The sequence below is a fragment of the Nelusetta ayraudi genome, unplaced genomic scaffold, assembly GCF_046127955.1.
Source record: "Nelusetta ayraudi isolate G7.1 ecotype Tasmania unplaced genomic scaffold, CSIRO-AGI_Nayr_v1 ptg000079l, whole genome shotgun sequence".
NCBI classification, from domain to species: domain Eukaryota; kingdom Metazoa; phylum Chordata; class Actinopteri; order Tetraodontiformes; family Monacanthidae; genus Nelusetta; species Nelusetta ayraudi.
Window position 1 is genome coordinate 1,034,575 of NW_027466129.1, and position 23,735 is coordinate 1,058,309.

General features: G+C 45.6%; 2 protein-coding genes across 2 annotated transcripts; one reads left to right on the top strand and one right to left on the bottom strand.

Moving 5' to 3' along the window:
• Positions 1-308: 308 nt before the first annotated feature.
• dlx5a (distal-less homeobox 5a) lies at positions 309-3,131 on the bottom strand. Its single transcript, XM_076044409.1, has 3 exons — positions 1,781-3,131; positions 1,149-1,333; positions 309-931 (listed from the first exon to the last, which is right to left on the bottom strand). Exons 1-3 carry the CDS (start codon positions 2,175-2,177, stop codon positions 608-610), a joined length of 906 nt encoding a protein of 301 aa, XP_075900524.1. The 5' UTR covers positions 2,178-3,131; the 3' UTR covers positions 309-607.
• Positions 3,132-5,036: 1,905 nt separating this feature from the next.
• Positions 5,037-20,494, top strand: ago2 (argonaute RISC catalytic component 2). The gene is made up of 20 exons (XM_076044407.1): positions 5,037-5,295; positions 6,520-6,567; positions 7,574-7,754; positions 7,874-7,994; positions 8,337-8,518; positions 8,680-8,816; positions 8,932-9,066; positions 9,240-9,327; positions 9,427-9,574; positions 9,837-9,956; positions 10,721-10,843; positions 10,923-11,056; positions 11,142-11,326; positions 11,617-11,776; positions 12,204-12,294; positions 12,403-12,597; positions 13,290-13,424; positions 13,978-14,079; positions 14,208-14,407; positions 15,129-20,494. Exons 1-20 carry the CDS (start codon positions 5,277-5,279, stop codon positions 15,235-15,237), a joined length of 2,613 nt encoding a protein of 870 aa, XP_075900522.1. The 5' UTR covers positions 5,037-5,276; the 3' UTR covers positions 15,238-20,494.
• The last annotated feature ends 3,241 nt before the right edge of the window (positions 20,495-23,735 follow it).

Genomic DNA, 23,735 nt, shown 5'->3' on the forward strand with positions numbered 1-23,735 from the left:
CGCTATTCGAGTGTCGGCCCACGTGGGGGGGAAAGACGCACATGGTTTCAGGCCCCCCTTTAACAGCATTTATCCGCGCGTTGAAATGTAAAAAAGAAAAAAAAAAGAAAAGAAAAAGAAAAGAAAAAAAGCGCAAATCACGCACCAAGTTCACAAATTGTGACTAAAATTGTGTGTTGCAAACTACGGCGACGGCAACAGTGATTGAGCACGCGGCGGCTCACCACCTCATGCGCGAGTCTTTGCCGTGATTTTCCCGTCTAAATAATTCAAGATGCAAGGCTGGAGGTGCCCTCACACTTCCAGTGTTTGTTTTTTTTCCATTTAAACGTTTAATAGTCTTCCGCAAGAAAAAAATGCAATAAATTACATGCACACATTTACACATTTTACACGTATTCTTCTAATAGGACCGTCATCAAATACATTGCATATTCCTCTGAAATGTGAACACGAGTCCCATAGAAGGTGGGGGAGAAGATGTGGGGTGAGGAAGAGGAGGTGGTGGTGGTGTTGCGGGGGTGGGGGGAGGGAGGGATGGAGGGAGAAGACTGGTTCGGAACGGCAGGCAGGCAGGCAGGCAGACTGGAGCTCCGCTGCTCTTCTCTCAGTATAACGTCCCCGCTCCCAGAGCCAAAGAGTGCGGTATCGAGTTGGGGCTCTGCAGGTGGGAGCTGCTGTACCACGAACCCGGCGTTTCCAAAAAGTTAGACGGCGTGGTGGCGATGCTGTGCTGCTGCTGTTGCTGCTGCTGCTGCTGCGCCTGCAGGCTGTGCGGCCTGGACGGGCCCTGCGTGTCCCACACGGCCGGGGATTGTGGAGAATTGCACGCCATGGGGTCGCTGGAGCTCGGGCTGTGCTCCGGGGGAAGCTCGCCGTTTTTCATAATCTTCTTCAACTTCGACCTCCGGTTCTGGAACCAGATTTTCACCTGGAGAGCGAGACAGAAAACAAGACCGTAAAATATATATACACATAGAGATTTTTTATTTTTATTTTGCGGAAAATTCCACAGAAAATGGATGAAGTGCTGTGCGTGCGTCAGGACGCGCATGAACTAATTATTGCTCCTCGTGTACGAAGCAACTAAAACATTAACATTTAAATATCCATAAAAACAACAACAACAACAAAAACAAACATCCCACCTGTGTTTGCGTGAGACCCAGCGAGGCGGCCAGCTCGGCTCTCTCTGGCAGCGCCAGGTACTGCGTGTTCTGGAAGCGGCGCTGCAGGGCTGCCAGCTGGAAGCTGGAGTAGATGGTCCTCGGCTTCCTCACCTTCTTGGGCTTCCCGTTTACCATCCTCACTTCGGGCTCGATGATCTCCTTTTCTGCTTTAAAAATGGGGGTGGGGGGCACTGTGAAAAACAAAGCAGCCACCTTGCACGTAGCCTTTTAATTATGTGTAAAAGAGAAATAATTACAATAATATAAAATAGCCCGTATAATTAATCTTAACGTGTGTGTGTGTGGGGGGGGGGGGAGCCACACGCATCCACTTGAAGCAATATGGGTTGACGCGATTGTTAAAATGAAATTACATCAACTAATAACGTTGCGGTTAAAAACACATTTTAAAAACATAAATTCAAGAATTGGCTTTCAGCATTTTTTAAAATTGAGATTATAACAGATTTGAGCGTTTAAATCATTTTGCAACACGATTTAAAAAAAATAAAAATCAAATCAAAACAAACAACCGCTCGGAAGCCTCACTATGAAGAAAAAAACAGACTAAAAGGCTCCTCCCGGTAAAGAGAGCACGCAGGGCCCCGTACCTTGCGGGCTCGGTTGCGCTTGTACTCGGCTGTAGGTCCCGGCGTACTGGTGGTAGGCGGAGGTCGTGTACGAGCTGTAGTCGCCGTAGCTTTTGGTCGAGTAGTTCCCTGCGGAGCCGTTGACGGCCGGATACTGGTACTGGTACGTGTTGAGCGGCTTCCCGTACGAGGTGGGGCTCGGCGAGCAGTAGCCGTGAGGGACCCCGGCGGCGGCGGCGGCGGCAGCGGCAGCGGCGGCGGCGGCGGCGGGGCTGTAGTAGCCCGAATCCGTCGCGCTCGACTCGGGCAAAGTGGGGGATTCCTGAGACGGATGGTGCATGGTGGCGGAGAGTTGGAAGGAGCTCTGGAAGTCGGCGGGTTTCACACTAGGGATCCTCCGGTCGAATACTCCAGTCATAACTCGGGAAAAGGCGCGCGTTTCGATTTCGATCGGCGAGAAAACGCAACAACAACAACACCAACAACAACAACAAAAACAAAACAAAAAAAAATGTAAACGAAAAGAAAAAAAGGGAAGAAAAAAAAATAAAAAGCCTCGGCGGTGTGACTCCAAAGTGAAGCGTGAAAAACTACACTGACATGGTCGAAAGGCTGCGCTCTGCTGAAGACTAGCGCCAGCCCCGCAGCAAAGACTTGGTTAAATCCTAAATGCTGCTCTTACGCACTGCAGGGAGGATCTGGTTCCATTGGCCGCGGCGTGCGCACACACTGCAGCTACACCCAGTTCACTCCGCTACACCCAGTTCACTCCGCCAGCAGCTTCCTTACCGAGGGGGTCGGGGTAGGGGGAGGGAACCACCCGGGCTGCATTGTTGCGCTTTTATACGCGATCAATCAATGGGGCTAATTAAGCGGGGGGTGGGGGGGAGTGGGGGGTGTTGGGATGGGGTGGCATCTGAAGAGAAATAAATAATTGGGGATTACCCACCCCCACTCCTGAAAAAGAAGGCCTACTGCTTAAAAAAATTAAAATAAAAAACAAAAAACTGACCCCCTTTATCCCCATGTTCCCTTTGTTTTTATTTACTTCTTAACGCGTTTAATAGAACATAAAATGACAACATAATAGTGGCATTACAATGTAATAAAATCAAATCAAATACCATTTAAATCACATGATGAACTCGAGAAAATGTTTCAATCGTGTCACATAAATAAGCAGAGACAGAATAATCTAAACCAGACCCGCGTTTCAATCGTCATGTGGGCTAAATCAAATTTACTACTGCTACTACGAGGAGAACAAATTGTCGAAATATGTTTCGCGCCATATTAAATCAGATCTAATCACAACAGTATTTTTATTTATTCCTATTAAATGTAACATTTTATTTTTATTTTTATTTTGGCAGAGCTCAATTTTCCTCCTTCAGCGAGACCCCCCCACCCCCTCCCACTTCCCTCTCAGACTCACTCCACTGCTCTTTGACTGACATATTTAATAGTCCACAAATTGTCCAACTTCCTCATCCGGATTATTAAAGATTTTAATCTTATCTTGTATCGTCTAAAAAAAAAAAACTCGTGCCGAAAGCGCCAAATCAATGCATTGGGTGGTGAAGGGCGCCGACCAGTGGGAAGACTGGTGAACCGCGTTTTAAACTCGGGCGGACCTTAAATATCTAAACTCTAAAACTAACTTCACTAATCCGTGATAAACATACAGTATACCCGCACAAACTGCAAAAAACACTGTATATGTAGTCAATAAGTGGGACGGGGTGAATAAATAGAATGGCTGGTCTTACTGCATGAAATCCAACCGTATGTACAAAGATAAACAATTAAACATAATATATAACAATATATACGAAACGGTCTAAACTAAACTAAGCAAATGTGAGGTGTAAGTAACAATGGAAGGAAAACGAAGACAGAAGAAAAATAAAGGAGTAAGTTTTAGTAGAAATGTCCAAACGACCAAACAGTACAACTACTGATTTGCCTGATTCAAATCAAGCTTGCAAAAGGCAAATTAACATTATGCGGGGGGGGGGGGGGGGGGGGTATGAACCAGTGAGAAGAAATTACTTGATGACGAATCAAACAAAAATGATATTAGATGAGTAACCTTAAGCGTTAGGAAGAAACTAGTTATATTGTGCTTCACGTTGGAAATATTTGCTGGGAAATGTTTGTGTAATGGCGCCATCGTCGGGACACTATATGAATGGCGTCTAATTCAAATGCGTTTATCTCTTTGGGTGAATAACTAGACATCGTCAAGATATCAGTAGTTTTTTGTTCAACTCTTTTCGAGAAACGTTAGAATCACAAAAATTTTAATTGGCACGTTGTGTTTTGTCAGTATTTGTCCCTGGTTTTTGGTCTTTTACCTGACCCCGGAAGTGCTGTCCAAAGCGGCGGCATCGAGACGAGGAACACCTTCCTGTGCGACGTCTTGTTTGTTGACACGTTTATAAACTTGATTTATTTATTTTTTACTCCCGGATGTTCTCACGTTACGGGAAAGTTCCTTAACTTAAGAGATTTTTATTAGGGCACACGGCGGCTCTGAGACGCGCAGCGGCTGTTTTCCCGCTTGTCAGGAAGAAATCTTAAACCCCGCTGCTTTCCCTCCATTTGAATTCGGGGTCGCCGCTGAAAGCGCGCTCCGTGCGTGGTCACGTCACCAAAGAGGCGCGCCGGCGAACAAGAGAGTTCGTGTCTTCTTGTTATTCTTCTTTGTTTTAGGCGGGTGGAAACCAACTTAATAGACGCATTACCGCCACCTACTAGGCTGGAGTGTGGAACGTAGTGACTACTTCCCCCTTTATCTGTACGTAATTAGAGGGAGTTGGGTGGAACAAAATATAAATTCTCTCTATGAATCCCAAATTCTTTGGAAACGTTAAAAAAAATAAATAAAAAAAAAACTCATGAAAACACTTCTGTTGAAGGTTAAAAACGAGGAAATTTTTCGATTACCTTTTGATTTCACGCTAAATGCTTTCTGTTGTCAATATTCTTTTTTTAAAAATCATCAGACCTAACACCAGTAGAGACTTGTGTATGGAGTTGGAACAACAGTTCAACGTCACTCACTTTAAAAATAAAAATAACAGCATATGATTCAGTACAACAACAATAACTGATTTAACGATCACGGCGTATGTGGTTCGTATAATATAACAAAAAAGGTGCAATTAACCGTATTATTTGAAAAGTTCGAGGCTACTGGCGAGAAGTCGTCCAAACCGGAAGTAGGTGGGAGGGCCCTCTCTCGGCCGGCTTTGCCCTCCTTAGTGCTAATGTTCTTCGCTCGGCTCCCGTTTTGTGTGTGTGTTGGGGGGATGGGGCCGTGCCGAGGATGAAACACTCCAAATATTTACCACTCGGATAACTAAAATATCTGTATTTTTCTGTCGGAGGTTTCGTCTCCCACTCCTGTAGCTACCGGGACTTTTCGGCCACGTATGAGCTTGTGCGGAATTCGGCCCAGATAAAGCGGAGTGTGTCCATACGTCCACGGCACACGCTTAAAAAAGTCGACAAAATGTATTCCTCTGCTGGTGGTAAGTGCTTCGGCTAGCGACTTAGCATCGGCTAAGCGATGCGGCTCGCGGGAACACAACCTAGCTTGCACTTGTGGGAATTTGTTTTTGTCACCCGCTGCCTCTTCGCTTCGAGTTAAATTGAATTGAGCAGACTGGCGTTCTGTTATTATCGTTCATCGCCGTAATTTGATGGAGAACATGTCGTCCCGGTCTTAAGTTGCGGCATTAGCCAAGGGGCAGGCTTAGCCAGCGTGCAACAAGATGCTGCTACTGCTGCTGCTAACCGAGTTAGCTTCAGCCGTGGCTCGTCGCCTAACTTGTTTAGTTCGCCCCCCTCTTACTTTGAATTTGCACAAAACCCCAAAGTTTATTCGACGTGAACAAGTAAACTACGCGCCCTTTTATGCACTAGACTTTGTTCCCATTATGTTCGGATTTGATACATAGTGCAATATTGTGTGATTTTTCAGCTGCCAACCATGCTATTTAATCTCATCATCAATCTTAGCCACGACTAGCTTGAGCTGTCCAAATTATATGTGCTAAATTAAATTTATTGTCAACGGCCGTTATGACCCTATTTAAAGAAGACTCTCATAAAAGTTTGTCGCCATTACAAGGAAAAAGCAATCAAAAAGTCTGAAGTTTTCATAACAATCCTCAATGTTGTATAAATGTGAGATAGATGTGCGCGCAAGTTCTCTGCGAACATCACAATCTGTTTATGTCAACCTTAGATCCCCTTTTCTTTTTTTTGGGGAGGTTTGTTTGTGTTGTGTTTTTTTGCATGAGCTGTATTATTAGCCATATTGTATGAATTGGCACGATGAAGGTCTGCTATCAGTGCAGACTGGGGCGGCTGCAGCTGGGGTCCCAGTCTACGCCTGTCCGCTGTTGCTTCTGTTTGTTCATTGATAAGAGTTTGTAGAAAGTTGTCCCTGATTGTGTCCGACGATGTTGTGCGAGTGATAAGAGAAGCCAGAGTGGGCGTCTCGGTGAAATGTAATGCCAGTGTAAAAGAAAAAAGAAGAAGCAAAATGATCTCTTATCTCTGATCGGGTAGAAAATATTTCTAAAAGTTCGGCTTCATATTTGCCAGAACTGTGTGTTTTATTTTTACTGTGTGTGTGTGTGTGTGTGTGTGTGTGTGTGTGTGTGTGTGTGTGTGTGTGTGTGCGTGCGCGCACACGCGCGCGCAACTATTAGAGTGTTAATTACTCTCTCTTTTTATGTCCCTTGTAGCTTCTGAAATGCCTGAGGGAACCCGCTCCACTGGGTCACCAAGCTCTGGTAGGACTTTTGCCATATTTGGTGTGCAGATAACAACCAACTCAACTCGTGTGTGTCATTTCTAAAGAGTTTCACTTAAGAGGAACGTAGTTGATGCTATGTGTGACTGAATTACTGCGGCACGCACCAGTGTTTCTGAATGGATTCACTCACTGGAGCTCGCCTCTTTGCGCCCGCTGTATTTATATATTGCTCCACTTTATGGGTGTTATTCTGTTTGACCAAACGGAGCTGGAAAGCTGAGATAAGGCAGCTGATCTCGGTGGGGTGGGATGGAGAGTGTCGCTCTCGCCGCTCCATCTGAAGTCGCAGATACTGGGCTCAGCCGTGTGTGATCGGCCGGGTGCTCGACGGAAAAGAACAGATGGTCAACGTGCAATTTTTTGGAGACGGGCTGGAAGATTGGAGTTTAATCAGGGGCGGCCGAGCACGGCCACAATATTCCTTTACTGCAATAATGTGTCTGAAGAAAACAGGAAACAAAAAAATGTGACCACAACAGCTGGCTGTGTAAGAAGTGCAGTGTGTGAAATTTAATTTCAGGTATCACACCTGACGGCACATTTCGCATAGAGGACACTGTTATACGGCTTCCTTAAAAAACATGGCGATGCAAGATGGCAGCTAACTGGGAGCAAGACCCTCATTGCTCCATGTGTGCTCTTATTTATATGAGAACCGTTCTGTGGGGAGGAAAACCAAATTCATGTTTTTGTACTACGAGTATACACTTTTATTAATGTGTTTATGGGCTGTATGTTAAGCTTTTACCTACACAAAAATCATAAGTCAAGACAAATTTTACATACACACTGGACTTTTAAAGCAAAATGCCATCCAATTAGCACAGAACACAAAATAAAAGTGCATATTTTACACAAAGCTTTCTGTCTTTAGCATGTTTTCCTGTGACTTCTCCAACATTTCACAGTAAAGTTGTGCCTGTTAAGAGAACCTTTTTTCTTTTTTCTTTTTTAATCCGTGTCCAATCACCTGCTTGCCTCAGATCCCCCATCTTCCCCGGTGCCAGAATATGTGTTCAAGCCTCCGTCGCGGCCAGACTTTGGCACCATGGGCCGGACAATCAAGCTGCAGGCCAACTTCTTTGAGATGGAGATCCCCAAACTGGAAGTCTACCATTACGACGTCGACATCAAGCCTGACAAGTGTCCCCGCAGGGTCAATCGGTGTGTGTTTGCCCTCCTCCTCCACCTCCTCCTCCTCCTCCACAGACTCTTGGTGGATCTGCCGTCAGTTCGTCTTTGACGTTTGTCTTCTCGCTTGTGTTTTTTTTTCTGTTGTTCAGTGAAATTGTGGAGCACATGGTCCAACACTTTAAAACCCAAATCTTTGGTGACCGGAAGCCGGTGTACGACGGGAGGAAGAACCTCTACACGGCCGTGCCGCTGCCCATCGGGAGAGACAAAGTAACTCATCCTAGAATAGAATGGAATAGAATAGAATGAAATAGATTGCCTTTATTAATCCCACACTGGGGAAATCTGCATTATCACAGCAGCAATATCGTGCAAAGAGAAGGAAAATTGTATTCATTAAAAAGACTTGCTTTCTCTATTTATAGTAAGAAAGAAAAAAAGACAACATTATGAACAGTTATCTACATAATGCTGACATAGAAATTGTTTTTTTTTTTTTTTTTGCACCTTAATGAAATGTAAAGTGGCGAAGAAGATGATCTCCTTTGTCTGGACTTTTTGAACTCTTTCCTCGTCGCTCTTCTCCAACCCGCCCACCCCTCCCTCACGCAGGTGGAGCTGGAGGTGACCATCCCAGGCGAAGGCAAAGACCGCAGCTTCAAGGTCTCCATCAAGGGCGTCTCCTGCGTCAGCCTGCAGAATCTGCACGAGGCTCTGTCCGGACGGCTGCCCAGCGTGCCCTTCGAGACGGTGCAGGCCCTGGACGTGGTCATGAGACATTTGCCCTCCATGAGGTACAGTAGATGTCAAATTCCTGATAAATCTCTGAATAAATTGGGAGGATTTCCTTTGTCGTTAGAAGTCGCGCTTTCTGGGACGTCTGTCCGAGTCGGAGGTGTTGGAGGGTTGGGTTTGGGTTTTAAAAAACTGCGACACACCTGGTTGTTTGCTGCAGGTACACACCAGTGGGCCGCTCCTTCTTCACCCCCTCAGAGGGCTGCTCGAACCCCCTGGGTGGAGGCCGCGAAGTCTGGTTCGGCTTCCACCAGTCGGTCCGGCCGTCCCTCTGGAAGATGATGCTCAACATCGACGGTGAGCTCATCGACTTTCGTCTCTTTGAGGAGCTGTGTGAGGTGACGGTGCGTCTCTGAAGCTGACCTTTCTCTCTCTCTCTCTCGCTCTCTCTCTCTCTCTTGGTGTTGCTCAGTGTCGGCCACTGCGTTCTACAAAGCCCAGCCTGTCATTGAGTTCATGTGCGAGGTGTTGGACTTTAAAAGCATCGAGGAGCAACAGAAGCCGCTGACGGACTCGCAACGAGTCAAATTCACCAAGGAAATCAAAGGTGAGCCGCTCGGAAAAGCCACTGGATGCCACCGTTAAACCATTCAATCCAATTCAAATTCCAACCCTAACTCTTAAGGACTGTTTGTAGAATCCTATGAACACATGGAATAAGCTTAAGTTCCTGTGCACTTTGTCATCTGTGGAATGATTGCATGCGTCTTTTTATTTCAGGCTTGAAAGTGGAGATCACCCACTGTGGGCAGATGAAGAGGAAGTACCGAGTGTGCAACGTGACCAGAAGACCCGCCAGCCACCAGACGTAAGGCGCTCTGTCGCACCTCCAAGCAGAGCAAGAAACTCTCTCTCTCTCTCTCTCTCTCTCAGAAGAACTGACCTTCTGCTCTCTGCCACCCTTCAGCTTCCCTCTGCAGCAGGAGAACGGCCAAACCATCGAGTGCACCGTCGCCCAATACTTCAAGGACAAATACAAGCTCATGCTGAGATACCCGCACCTGCCCTGTCTGCAGGTGGGCCAGGAGCAGAAGCACACCTACCTGCCTCTGGAGGTAAGCAGCAGAAGAAGCAGAAGCAGTTGCAGCTCCGATCACTAACAGGAGTTGAAAGCAGTGTTTTACAACCTTTTTTGAGCCACAGCACTTTTTTTTACATTGAAAAAAAATCCCTGGACACACCACCAACCAATTACATTCGCCTAATAATCACAATATTGTCTCCACGTTTATTTACACTCACTAAACAGTTGCATAAACATTCTGTTTTTTCCTAATTTTCATCATCATCACATTGGGTTTGTGTGTCTCTCTGCAGGTGTGCAACATTGTGGCGGGACAGCGCTGCATCAAGAAGTTGACCGACAATCAGACCTCCACCATGATCCGGGCCACGGCCCGCTCGGCTCCGGACCGCCAGGACGAAATCAGCAAACTGGTAAGAAAAAAAACACTTTAAAACAAAAAAAGTAAAAATGTCAACGTTGTGTTTTTTAAAAATGCAACACGCCGACACGCAACTGCTGAACCTGCTGCTGACAGACTTTGGAACTTGCTAATATGCCAACAAACACTCCAACACTCCCACAGAGCAGATGTTCTCTCTCCCACACACACACACACACACACTTGTTTATCAGAAGGGAGACTTTAGGAAGTTACACACACCGACACTTTGAGGACCTTCACCTACGAGTGCACTGTGACTAATATTGATGTTTGATTTTAAAGGGACTGGATTACAATGAAAACATGTTGTTGTCGTCGTTGTTGTTGTTTTTATGAGCTATTGCTCACTGTTATCAGCTTTCGACAACCGAGGGGGAAAAAAAATCAAAGCCTTGAATTTTCTTGTATTAACTTTTTTTTTTTTAAATACTTTTAAGTTTTCCATTATGCAAAAACTTCTTATTCTTGCAAAACAAAGTAACTTAAATAATAAAGACAAGCAACGCAATAAATAATAGAAATAAAATGACTTAAGTAAGTACATATTGAGGGGAAAAAAGGGGGACACAGCAAATGTTACATTGTGGCACCAGTGTAGGTCACTGAGACATCTTTAGCATTGTGCCTAGACAGTTATAGCACTGACAATTGGACCAGTTCATACGTTTGTATTAACTTTTAGTTGTTTTTTCTTCTGCCATGTGTTTTTTTTTAATTTACCTTATTTTTTTATTTTTCCTTCCTTCCCCTCAGATGAGAAGCGCCAACTTCAACACGGACCCGTACGTGCGGGAGTTTGGCGTGATGGTGCGGGACGAGATGACGGAGGTCAACGGCCGCGTGCTGCAGGCACCCTCCATCCTGTACGGAGGCAGGGTGAGTTTCCCCCCTCCCTCCCGCCACCACCACCACCACCAGCGCCGCCGTGCACTCACCTTCTCGCTCCTCCTTGCAGAACAAGGCGATAGCCACGCCCATCCAGGGCGTGTGGGACATGAGGAACAAGCAGTTCCACACCGGCATTGAGATCAAGGTGTGGGCCATCGCCTGCTTCGCCCCCCAGAGGCAGTGCACCGAACTGCTCCTCAAGTAAGTTGAAGTCCACCTTGGAAAAGCCGCCAAGGGCGATGGTGGGCGTGTCCTAACGTTGCCCCGCCTCCCCCACCTGTCCCAGAGCCTTCACCGACCAGCTGAGGAAGATCTCCAGGGACGCTGGGATGCCCATCCAGGGTCAACCCTGCTTCTGCAAGTACGCCCAGGGGGCGGACAGCGTGGAGCCCATGTTCCGCCACCTCAAGTACACCTACCAGGGTCTGCAGCTGGTGGTGGTCATCCTGCCGGGCAAGACGCCCGTCTACGGTGAGTCTCAGCCAATCACAGCTCCTCTTCATCCTCCTCCTCCCTCTCCACCTCATACTCCTCTTTATCCTCATCATCTTCCTCCTCCTCTTCATCCACCCCCTCCACCTCCTGCCTTTTCACCTCCTCCCTCTCCACCACATCCTCCTCCTCCACCTCCTCCACCACATTCTCTTCCTTCACCTCCTCCACCACATCCTCTTCTCCTGCCTCCTTCTCCTCCTCCACCCATCAGCTCTCATGGTGTTTCTTCCTCCTTGAATGACCTTTGCCCTCTCCTGCTGCTGCAGCCGAGGTGAAGCGTGTGGGCGACACGGTGCTGGGCATGGCCACCCAGTGTGTGCAGGTGAAGAACGTGCAGAAGACCACCCCCCAGACCCTCTCCAACCTCTGCCTCAAGATCAACGTCAAGCTGGGCGGAGTCAACAATATCCTCCTCCCGCAGGGCAGGTGAGCTGCTCGGGGTCACCACGCCTCCTAGAGGCCAGCCGTGTGCAAATACTTTGTTGCTGTACTTGTGTAGATTTTTCAGGTGTCTGTGCTTTGCTTGAGTAATTTCCTGAGGACCTTATACTTTTACACCCTTCATTGGTTTCATGTACACAAATATCTGTACTTTCTACCCCTTACATTTGGAAAAACTTACTGATTGCTTTTGTGCTTAAAATATACGAATAAGATATTAAGAAAAAAGATATTAATCCTAAGTTGTTGTTTTTTTTAAACCATACCTTTACTAAAGTACTTACCTACCTACTTACTTACTTAGGTCTTTGTATCCCTTTCACAACATACTTAAGTACAGAATGTGAATACTTTTGCCACCTTTTGTGTGTGTGTGTGTGTGGTTGACACCTGTGGTTTTTCTCTCCTCCAGGCCGTTGGTCTTCCAGCAGCCTGTCATCTTCCTGGGTGCTGATGTCACTCACCCTCCTGCAGGAGACGGCAAGAAGCCCTCCATCGCTGCTGTAAGTGACCCCACACACGCACACACACACACACACACACACACACACACACACACACACACCACCAGAAATCCACTGACCTCGGCGTTTCCCACCCTGGCTCTGCAGGTGGTGGGCAGCATGGACGCCCACCCCAGCAGGTACTGCGCCACGGTGCGGGTGCAGCAGCACCGGCAGGACATCATCCAGGACCTGGCAACCATGGTGCGCGAGCTGCTCATCCAGTTCTACAAGTCCACGCGCTTCAAGCCCACCAGGATCATCTACTACCGCGACGGCATCTCCGAGGGCCAGTTCAACCAGGTGAGGCTCAGGACCAGAACAGCAACTCGGCCCTTTTTTTGTTGTCGACTCATCTATTGATTTTTTTTTTTTCCCATTAGTCAATCAATCATGTTTATATTCTTTATTTCTCACCACCATTTTGGACTTCTGTTAAACCTAACTTGCTTAAATCTCCAGTCCTGTGTTGTACTTTTGTACTCTGTACAGCATATGTTTTTTTAAGAATTATATTATACTAGATTAGATTTAAATAATGACACCTAGTACATTTATCTGGAATGTAGTTTTATTTTTCAGCATAAGAAAATATCACAGGTGTCTTGTGTCACAATTTAAATATTCTATGCAATTTTTGTCACAGTTAAATACCTTCAACAGATTTCTAACTACTTAAACTACCTAAAAATCAGTTTATCAGTGACCAGTGGAAGAGTTACATTTCAGTTTCAACGCTGGTATCGGCAGGCGCCGTCATTCATTAATTCCTGCTGTGAAGCACACACTCACTCAAGTGAACTAGCGTTTTCCCAGCTAGCTCGTGCCACTGTTTGCCAGCTGGTGAACGAAACGAAAAAACGTTATGTGCTTGCGTCGTAGGCTGATGGTTCGTAAGTATGTAATTAAAAAAAATAATAATAATTTGGTTGCCTATGGTACTTGCCGGTGCTGACTTGGTCCTTTTCTTTCTCTCTCACCTGCTGCGGGTCCAGGTGCTCCAGCACGAGCTGCTGGCCATCCGCGAGGCCTGCATCAAGCTGGAGAAGGACTACCAGCCGGGCATCACCTTCGTGGTGGTGCAGAAGAGGCATCACACCAGGCTCTTCTGCATGGACCGCAACGAGAGGGTCAGTGTTTGACGTGATTGACGGTGGGCGGGCGGGGGGGTTGGAAAATTTGTGACTAAAGTGAATTTCTTTCCACTTTTGTGCCTGATGGGCTGACGATTGTTTTCCAGCGATTGTCGGTCGGTGTTTTACAATGATAATGGCCTTTCAAAGGTCCAGTGTGAAATATTTGGCTTGATTTGTGATTTTTATATTGGTAAAAGCTTAATGTACTTCCCAGAAATGTATATACAAAAAATAAGAACATACATAGATCAAGGGTCTTGCTCCCAGTTAGCTGCCATCTTGTACTGCCATATTTCTAAGGATGCAAATGTTGCAGATTTTGACAGCATACAGAGGCTGTATGCTGTCAAAATCTGCAACATTTGCATCGTCTCAGTCGTGCGCTTAGTCTGCACGGAGTGTTTTGCAGAGCACCAATCTTCTCTAATTCAGTGTCGGCTAACGCTAACTGTGTCAAAAGGCTAACTTAAAACTCTCGCCCGATGGATCTGCGCTTCGAAGGCCGTCTTTCTGTCACAAGTCAAACAATGCTTTTGCGTCCCTGCAGGTTGGAAAGAGCGGCAACATTCCCGCCGGCACCACAGTCGACACCAAAATCACTCATCCTTCAGAGTTCGACTTCTACCTGTGCAGTCACGCCGGCATCCAGGTGAGGACGCGTGCAGGTTGTAGCCCTACCCCCCCGTCCCCCAGCAGCTGCTGGTTGGTTGGTTGGTTGGTTGGTTGGTTGGTTGACCCACTGATCCCCTCTTCCCCCTCCCCCTCCCCCCCCTGCAGGGCACCAGCAGGCCGTCTCACTACCACGTGCTCTGGGACGACAACCACTTCTCGTCGGACGAGCTGCAGGTCCTCACCTACCAGCTGTGTCACACCTACGTGCGCTGCACGCGCTCCGTCTCCATCCCGGCTCCGGCCTACTACGCCCACTTGGTGGCCTTCCGGGCCCGGTATCACCTGGTGGACAAAGAGCACGACAGGTATGTAAAAAAAAAAAAAAAAAAAGTACAAAACGATCTCCGCCCACTTTTGTGAGAGCTGATAAGAATTAAAAATCGATGTAATTAAAAGGTCAAATAGTTATTATATTGTACATCAGCGACTGTCACAAGTTTCACTGCAGTACAAACACACATTTCCGGTATCGTTCTTGGAGAATATTGTTTTAATTCAAGTATCATAAAACATACATAACAATAATATTATTATAAAATAATAATATTAGTAAAAAATAATTATAACAATAACAATAATAAATCATCATATTGTTAATAATACATTTAATGCAATAATATTCATTATAACCAATTATTGAATAGTTTTTCAGTGCAAAAATTCCGATACCTCCGAGAGAGTAAATCTCATTGTTTTTGCGAGCCAATAATCATTTGGAAGCAACAATCTAAAAAGCAGCTGCTGATTGGCTTTCATGTGATATAGGCGGGAACCAAAGACACCGGCAAACTTTCAAATGAAAATTATTTGGAGGAAATCCTGATTTGAATCAGCAGTAAAATGGGAAAAAAAAAACGTTGTGCTGTCTATGCAATCGGAATCGGCATTGCGTCGAAAAAAACATTCGGAATGGTGCTCAGCCCTGGGCCTCTGAGCCCCCACCCACTCCCTCCCTCCCTCCCTCAAGAATGTGGACCCTCACCACATTCTCTTGTCCCCCCACCCCCCACCCACCCCACCCCACAGCGCCGAGGGCAGCCACACCTCAGGCCAGAGCAACGGCCGGGACCAGCAGGCTCTGGCCAAGGCCGTGCAGATCCACCAGGACACCCTGAGAACCATGTACTTCGCCTGAGCAGCAGCAGCAGCAACAGCAGCAGCAGCAGCAGCAGCAGCAGCAGCAGCAGCACCACCCACTGGTCTGGGGCCAGGTGACCCACACAAATGCAACCCCCACCCGACCCCTCCCCCAACCACGGCCCCTCCCCCTCCCACCAGCGAGCAGAGCTGCCAGTCCAACCGGACGTCATCGTCGTCCACCACTGTTGTTACTTGAGCCTTCGACCTTTGACCCTTGACCCGAAACAAGCCAGCAATTAGACTGTAAGATGCAAAAAAAAACAAAAAAAAAAACAAGAGTCTCTCCCTCTGGTGGTTTTCAGCGGGAAGAGTTTTTATTTTATTTTATTTTTTCCAATGTTGTGCATTAAATGTGTTCAGATTTGTTTCTAATAGAGGAAAAAGAAATTAGTTCCAAATTGTGGAAGGTGAAAAAAGACGTTGGTTCCACCCAGTGAGGGTGGAGTCACGGCCTCCCCTCCCCCCTCCCCACCACCAATTCTCTTCCAAATGATCAGCCAATCACAGCCAAGTGCACTGAGCTGGGCGGCGCCTGTCAATCAAGACGGACGGAAGTGCCAACTGAGACCGCTCCCCCCCCCATCTCTCTAGCCATTTCTTTCCAAGCCCCACCTCCTCTGGGGGGATGGGTCATCAGTATTTGACCCTTGACCCCTTGACCCCTCCCCCTCTTTCAATGCCAAATACTGGCATTTTGTTTTGTTCTTTTAATAACAATTCTACGCCCTTTGCCCTGGTGGTGGCGCTCTCCTCTCCTCCTGCTCTCCTCCTCTCCTCTCCTCTCTAGTCGAGGGTTGCGCCAGGCGCCCCCCAGTGGTCTTGCCAAGAAATGTTGGGGTTGGGACTGGCTCCCAGAGAACCCAGGAGAACCTCACAATGTTTTCTGAGCCGCTTTCTCTGTCGCGATGGAGAGATTCTCTCCCTCCCTCTCTTTCTCTCTCTCTCTCTCTCTCCTTGCCGCCGTCTCATTTCTTTTTTCCCCTCCAATCATGTTTGTTACAAATGTGCTTGTAGAGCCGACTTGTGTTTCATTAGATTTCAAGGCTGATATTTTCTTTACTCCTGTCTTTTCTTTTCTTCTTTTTTTTTGAATCTTCCCTTTCTCTTGTTTTGTGTCGCCTCCTTGCGGCGTGTCTGCGTGTTTCGGGGCGTCTGACTGGATGAAGAGCGACGGCTGCAGCATCTTTTTTTTTGTTTGGTTTGGTTTGTTTTTTTATGTACATCTCTCACTTGATCAAAATACAAAGACAGGAAGAAAGGAAGAATCTGATTGGTGCTCCAGGAAGCACAAAAGCAACACAACGCTTTGGTCATTATGCAAAAAGGACTTTTTTTTGTGAGTCTCTAGACTTTGTGTGTTTGTTGTTGTTTTTTTAATTATCTTTCAGCTGATGATGATGATCATGATGATGATCATGATGATGATCATGATGAGTTTTTCTTTGTTTGTTTTTTTGTCTTTTACGCGACCAGTTTGCCCTCCTGGGTTCTACGCTGCACCAACAACCTTCACACAAAGTTCAGATCCTCTCTTGCCTTTACTCCAGAGACTTTCTACAGCTTATTAATGATTAATGTTATTATTATTATCATTATTATTATTATTGTAATGGATGTTTTTTCCCAAAACCAACCCCGCCGGGCTGCTGTTACAAAGTTGCCCGTATTTCCTAACTATGCATCACTTTGAACCAAGAGGTTGGGCCGTGGAGGGGGAAGGGGGGAGAGGGGGAGGGGCATCTCGTCATGAATTAGGTGTTTTGTTTTTTTTTTCTATTTTGTTTTCTTAGAAATAGCCAACTAGTATTTTTTTTTTTGTGTGTGTGCTTTGTTGTTTTGCGTGTTGGTCGTCTTTCCTCTGTGTTTTCTTCTTGAGGGCTCACTAGGGGGCGCCGTAGTATTTATGTGGTCATTTGTTGTTTTTTTTCCTGGCCTGATAATTGGCTGAAGCCTGTCTCTCTCTCTCTCTCTCTCTCTCTCTCTCTCTCTCTCTCTCTCTCTCTCTCTCTCTCTCTCGCCGCCAAACAAGATTACAAATGTTTTTTCGCGATGATGGTGACGAAGACGATGACAACTCGCTCTGTTAGAAGCACAAGCGGAGGTGCAGGTCGTGGCTGTCAGAACCATCTCAGTTCCTCAGGCGCCTTTGCTCCCCCCTTCCCTCCCTCTCTCTTTGTCGCTCTATCTTTATCAGACCCCCCCTCCCTCCTCTTCCTCCTCCTCCTCCCCCTCCCTCCTTGTAAACTCGACTACAAATCTGACTGACTGTGTTTGTTGGGGCATTCTGAGAGGAAAGAGAGAGAAAAACCAACAGAAAGAAAGAGATTCAGCTACTTGATATTTTACTGTTGTGATGTCGCTGTTGTTCTGATGGTGCTGGTGGAGCAGCAGCAGCGTGTCAATCTGGATGCACTTTTTTTTTTCTGGGCTTTTGTTTTTTGTAGTGTTTGTCGGTGCGCAGTGTGCTGGTGGTGGGAGGGGCTTCCTGCCCTGCGCGACGCTGGTGTAATTGCATGGAAATGGCCCAGTGTTCTACCTCTTGTTACCTGTTAAAGAGTGATGGTAACATCGCAGCGCGGGCCATTTCTGTATAATTACCCCAAAACTTCCCCACCACCACCACCACCCGGCCAGGCCAGGCCAGGAGCAAAGGCTTCTGGGACGCTGTGACACGTCTGCACTCAGTTTTGCGTGTGTGTGTGTGTGTGTGTGTGTGTGTGTGTGTGTGTGTGTGTGTGTGTGTGTGTGTGTGTGTGTGTGTGTGTGTGTGTGTGTGTGTGTCACGCTCTCTTCGCTTTTCCGAGTCGCTTTTCCTCGGATTCTATGCACCTGTGAGCTTTTCCCTGAGACACCTGGAATTGCATAGAAAATCTTTCAATTTTTTCTTCTTTTTTTTTATCTTGATATTTTTTTTTCCTTTTGCACCTCCGTTTGTAATTCTTTTCCTTAGACACCTTGATTTTTTTCGTTTTATTCTTTTTCTTTCGACACCTTGATTTTTTTTTTTCACACTCCTGGCATGGCAGTGCTGTTCGTCAGACTGTTCAAACCACTGGAGAGAAAAAAAGTAAAAAAAAAAAAAAAAAAAAAAAGATAAAACGACCCGCAAGCACAAGTCGAAAGACAAGAAAAAGTTTCTAATTCATTCAGCCAAGCGTCGGATCACAATGTAAAAAAAAGAAAAACATTCAGATTATAATGGAGTTTTGTATTTTTCTGATTCTAGAGCCTCCGTGTTTGGTAACAGAAAAAAAAAAAGATGTCCTTTTTTTATATATATCAATACTGGCCAAATGGATGTGTGTGTGTGTGTGTGTGTGTCTGTGTATGGGGGGGTTTACATCCTGGTGTCCCGTCGGCTTTATATACTGGTTTTTGCATGGTTGACCTTTTAGCAGCACCTTAAGATGAGTGAAATCACCACGGCATTGGAGAGGAAACTACACAATATATACGTATATTTGTTGGACAATTGTTGGGGGGGGCTTTTGCACTAAACTTAAAGAAATGGACATTTGTGGCCGTCGCTGCATTACAGGGGCGTTCTGCTGTTGTGTTCAGGGTCAGAAAAACACTTGCAGCTTTTCTTGACGAGTTGCTATCATATTAGAGAGAGAGAGAGCTGATGGTTGCTCAGCTGATCATTATGCAAACCTGGGCGGCGAGGTTGAGTGGGAGGAGCCAATGTGTGGAAAGGTCTCGGTTGATTGGTCGGTCGGTTGTTTGCAGCTCAGACCAGTTGATTATCATTTTCCATTTCCAAAGCCGAGACTTGAGGGGGCGCCAGTGAGGCGTCAACTATACATATCAACATTCAGAGCATTTTTATTTTTTATTTTCATCATCTTTTTTTTCTTTTTGTTTGTTCTTTTTTGGGCAAAAGCTGAACTGCGCTTGTTAGAAACGAGCCAAATCAAGAATGTTGTCGAGTGACGACGACCGCCAGCGAAAAGGCCGAGGGCGTCGCAGGATCACGTTTCACTCTCGACAACTGGCCTCTTTTTTTTTTTGTCTTCTCACATGTTGCATGTTTCATTATTTTTTTCCCCCTGGAAACGGCCCCGGAGCCGCTGGTTTTGTTAAAATCTTTAAATATCATATCAAATATAAGCTAATGTTGTTTAACGGAGCAGGTTGTTGTTGTTGTTGTTATTGTTTATTTTATTTTATTATTTGATCGCTTCGTTAATCCAACTTCTGTTTGTGCTTTGATTCCCTTCCGGAAAAGAAAAAAAAACCCAGTCGTTGCTCTTTTACGTCTGTCTGACCTTTGACCCCTCGGACGTGGTAAAAGAAAGTCAAAGAAAAGCTGGTAGAGTTAGAAACGTATTTTCCCAGTTCTTCTTCTTCTGATGATGATGATGATGATGATGAATGTACATATAGAGATTTCTAAAGGCTTTTTCTCTACCTGCAGTTTCTCGTCGACACACTTTTCGCGTGTGTGTGTGTTTGTTTTCCTGCTATTTATGGGCTTTGCTTGTATGCAGAAAGTGTTTTTTCTTAGGCGTCGGCGACGGTATCGTGGATGTTTCACTGGTTTAGCGGCTTTCCTGTATTATTTGGGATTGGGATATTTCAGTAGCTGTAGCTCAACTCGTGTTCTGGCTTTAGTTTTCTCTGCTGTGGGATGATCCGTGACCTTTTCTTCCCGTCGGGTGATCGTGCGATCTGGTCAAACCGGTCGGATTCATTTCGAATCTTCTCGTCTGGTTGCATTTATGACGTTGATCCTTCAACTTTTGAAAATTCAGCGCGCCGCGGCGGCAGGTGAGATGGAAAAAAACAAAAAACAAAAACCGACACAAAACGAGTGCCTCGCATCTGATGCTGTGCAGCGGGGGAATTTCAAATGTTGCCCTCTGGTGGTGTTCCGAGAAATGACAGGCGGCAAAAGTGTTATTTATAAAGAGTCTGTGGTCCCTCAATTTCAGAAGTGGTTTCCAGAGTTGCTTTTTGTTTGGTGTTGGTTGGTTTGTTCGCTAAGCTAGTGGGCTTTTCAGCCTTCGGTTGGTAGGGAGGGGAGGAAGGGATGTAGCTGATTGGACGACTGTTCTGATTGGTCCAAACGGACGCCGCTGGCCAGTCTGGCTGTAACTCGTGAGAAAGTCAGTCGGTGTCACCTTGTTTTTATTCCTTTTTTTTCCCCCCAATTAACCCATCGACTTGTTGTCGTCGCAGGAACTCGGATTATTAATTTTCCAACTGGGAGGACGAAATGGAAAAAAAAAAAAAAATACAATAAGATAAAACTACCTCAGAGCGGTTTTCAGGTGCTAGCTAATACTTGCCCTAATTTATATTGATGATGGTAACAAAAATTGTGAGATTGTCATGACCAAACCAGTACAAAGCCAATCATATCATGCGCTTCACTTTTAATCTGTAATCATTTTAACACGTTGGAGGGGAAGAAAATAAAATGGAAGATGAATCATGTTCTCATGGCCGGTTGCTTTTCTAGTTGGTTGCATTCTCCAAGGGGACCAAATCTGTTTTTTGTTTTACATAATCAGGAGTCAAAGTTGTGTTGTCAAAAAGTCTTTTTTTTTTTTTTTTTTGCATTTTTCTTACAAGACGTGACGCAAAATACAAGTTATAATAATAATAATAATAATAATAATAATAATAATAATAATAATAATAATAATAATAATAACAATTGCGTATCTGCAGATGTCGGCCACAAAACTCTTGATTCACTTTTTTATCTAAAGCGCCGGCAGCACTGATGATGATGATGATGATGATGATGATGAAGAGGGGGAATGTTGGTGAGGTCAGCAGGATGGATGTACAGCAATAACGTCGGTGTGTGTGTTTAGCTCGTGCTTTAGCCCGCTACCTAGCTAGCTACCTAGCTAGCTAGCTGGCTTAGCGTGCTCCCTGTTTTTCCCCATTCCAGCGTTGGAAAGTGGGGAACGCCGAGCCTGCCGGCCGGCTGCTTCCTCCTCAGCCGTTCACCTGCAGCTGCAATAATATCCGGGCGTCTGTGGGGGGGCGCTGTCGCTGTGTTTCATCCTTGACTCTGAGACATTTCTTGTTTTGTTTTTTTTTGTTTTTTTTTCATGTTTTTCATCTTCTACAGGCCATAGCATGTCAAACTTTTGCATGTGACAATTTACAAAAGGGAATATTTGACATTTGAAGCAAACGTGAGCTTTGACAAGTACGTGGCGTGAACCTGTCGGAGAAGCACACGGCCGAAGTGCGCGGCTGTAGTTTGTGTAGTTGAGAAATTGTCTTTCTAGTCGTCTTCTGTGCCTTTTGTCTGATCTCCGCATCTCCACCGGCCCCCACAACAGCAACAACTCTTAATGTTATTGTTTTTATTTCTAGTTTGTAGGGATTAGTGTTCCATTAGTTTCTCTTGAAACACAGAGGGTTTTTTCTTTCTGTCTGACAAAATTTGGCTCGCTGCATTGTCACAATAATTTCAAAACTAATTTAGTTTTTTTTCTTCTTCTTCTTCTTCCTCCTATGAAAACATGCAACCTTTTGCAAGTAGATGCTGCATAGAATGATCAGTATTTGTGTTTTTTGCACTTTCAAAGCAGTCTCAAAAAAAGGAAAAAAAAAAAAAAAGAAAACTGCCCACTCGTGGTCGGGCGTAAAGTTTTTAAAAACAAAAAAACAAAACAAAAAAGGTAACTGACGAGGTATTTTATGCTATCGATAGGAATTATAAGGAATTAATAATATGACTTTGAAGAGCTTTTCTAAAAAAAAAAACACCAAAAAAAACATTGATATATCTCTATATATTTATGAAGTACCTCATAAGCCTGATATATGCTGCATTGATTTTTTTTTTTTTTTTTTTTTTCTGGGTAGTGTACTTCATGTTTCCAGTATAAATTTTTTTTAATCCCCCCTCCTCGTCCCCCTCCTACCCCTCACCCTCCCTCGCCCACTTCTCTCTCTCTCTCTCTCTCTCTCTCTCTCTCTCTCTCTCTCTCTCTCTCTCTCTCTCTCTCTCTCTCTCTTGCCCTCCCCGTCTCTCTTGGGAGGTTTGAATGTCCCGCCAGGCTGCGCGCACTCGACGTTCCACGACAACTCGTGGCCAATTTAAAACACAAAAAACAAAAATGTGTCATTTTTATGCAATTCATTTTTTTTTTTTTTTTTGTTTTCCTGTCAAAATCTGAGAATTTGTAGCCGCCTCCTCGGATTTTTTTAAGTGGCGTCTTCTCATTTTGTGTGTTTTTTTTTTTTTTTTTTTTTTTTTTTTTTTTGTCTGTTTGTTTTCACCATATTTTTTTTTTGTGTGTGCGTGCATGTGCTTAGCCAAAACTGTGTTGCGTTAACTCAAACAAAGTGTGGTGTTTTTGGTGTGGTGCAGCAGGGCCACTGCAACTCGACTCAGGTATTGTCGATTCTATTTTAAAGGGCTGTAACTGCGTCTCCCCGCCCCCCTTATCCCCAAGCCCCTCCCACCCACCACCCCCTTGTCTTAAAACAGCCTCGGCGCTGCTCGTGAGGCGTGTGATCGGCCTTAACAAGAACAAATGATGCACTACAAAGTTCTACCGTGCACACCTTTTTTTGAGAAAAATAATGAAAAAAATAAAATGAAATTTTTTTCTGGGTATTTTTGTTTTGTTTGTTTGTTTGTTTTTTTTCCCCCGAGCATTCGCATCCGCAGCGCCGTATATATCTACCTCCTCTGAATGTAGGGGGCGTCCTGGAGTTTGGTCCCGCTTGCGACGTCTCTTTCCAGTTGTTTTTTTCTCTCGCTTGTCTCAGTTTTGAAGAAAAAAAAAAACTGACAATCATGTCGAGTCTTGACTCAAGAAAGTGGGAGGGGCTTGTGTTAGTTTCTCTTTTTTTTTTTTCATTTCCCTGCATAAAGGTTCCTGCTTTGTGTTGTTGTGAATTGGCACCACCAGGGGGCGCCAGTGAGAACTGAAAGAGCTCCCCGCTAGCTCACTCTGTTGTGGCTGCAACGCAGGGACTGCTTTGAAGGTTCCTGCTTTGTTTAGTTTTAAATTGGCACCACCGGGGGGCGCCAGTGAGAACTGAAAATAAATAAATGAATTTAATCGTTAATCACTGAACCATCTGTTTCAAGATGTTCGCTTGCTCGCTTGCGGTTCCTGTCGTGGCTCGTTAGGAACCTGGGACTGGGGGGGGGGTCCCTGTTGGGACAAAATTAAGAACTAGAAAAAAGTGGTGCTACAAAGGGGGGTGGGGGCCGGTGTAAGGGGGGGGGGAGGCTGTCTGTGCTCGAGTTTGTCGACGACTCCAGGACGCTCCGACTCTTCCCCTCATCGGCCGGTTTTCATTTTGTACGTTTTTCTTTTTTTTTTTTTTTCGTTTTTCATTTTCTAATCGCAAAGCCATAAGTGGAGAATCAAAAGTGACCAAAGTCTTTAGGCGGCGGCGGCAGCACAGCGCAGCCTGCTGGATTCAAACCTCCCTGCACCGTGTCCACCCCTGCCCCCACCCTCCCCCTCCCCCCATCCCCTCTCACTCTCTCTCTCCTCCCTTATT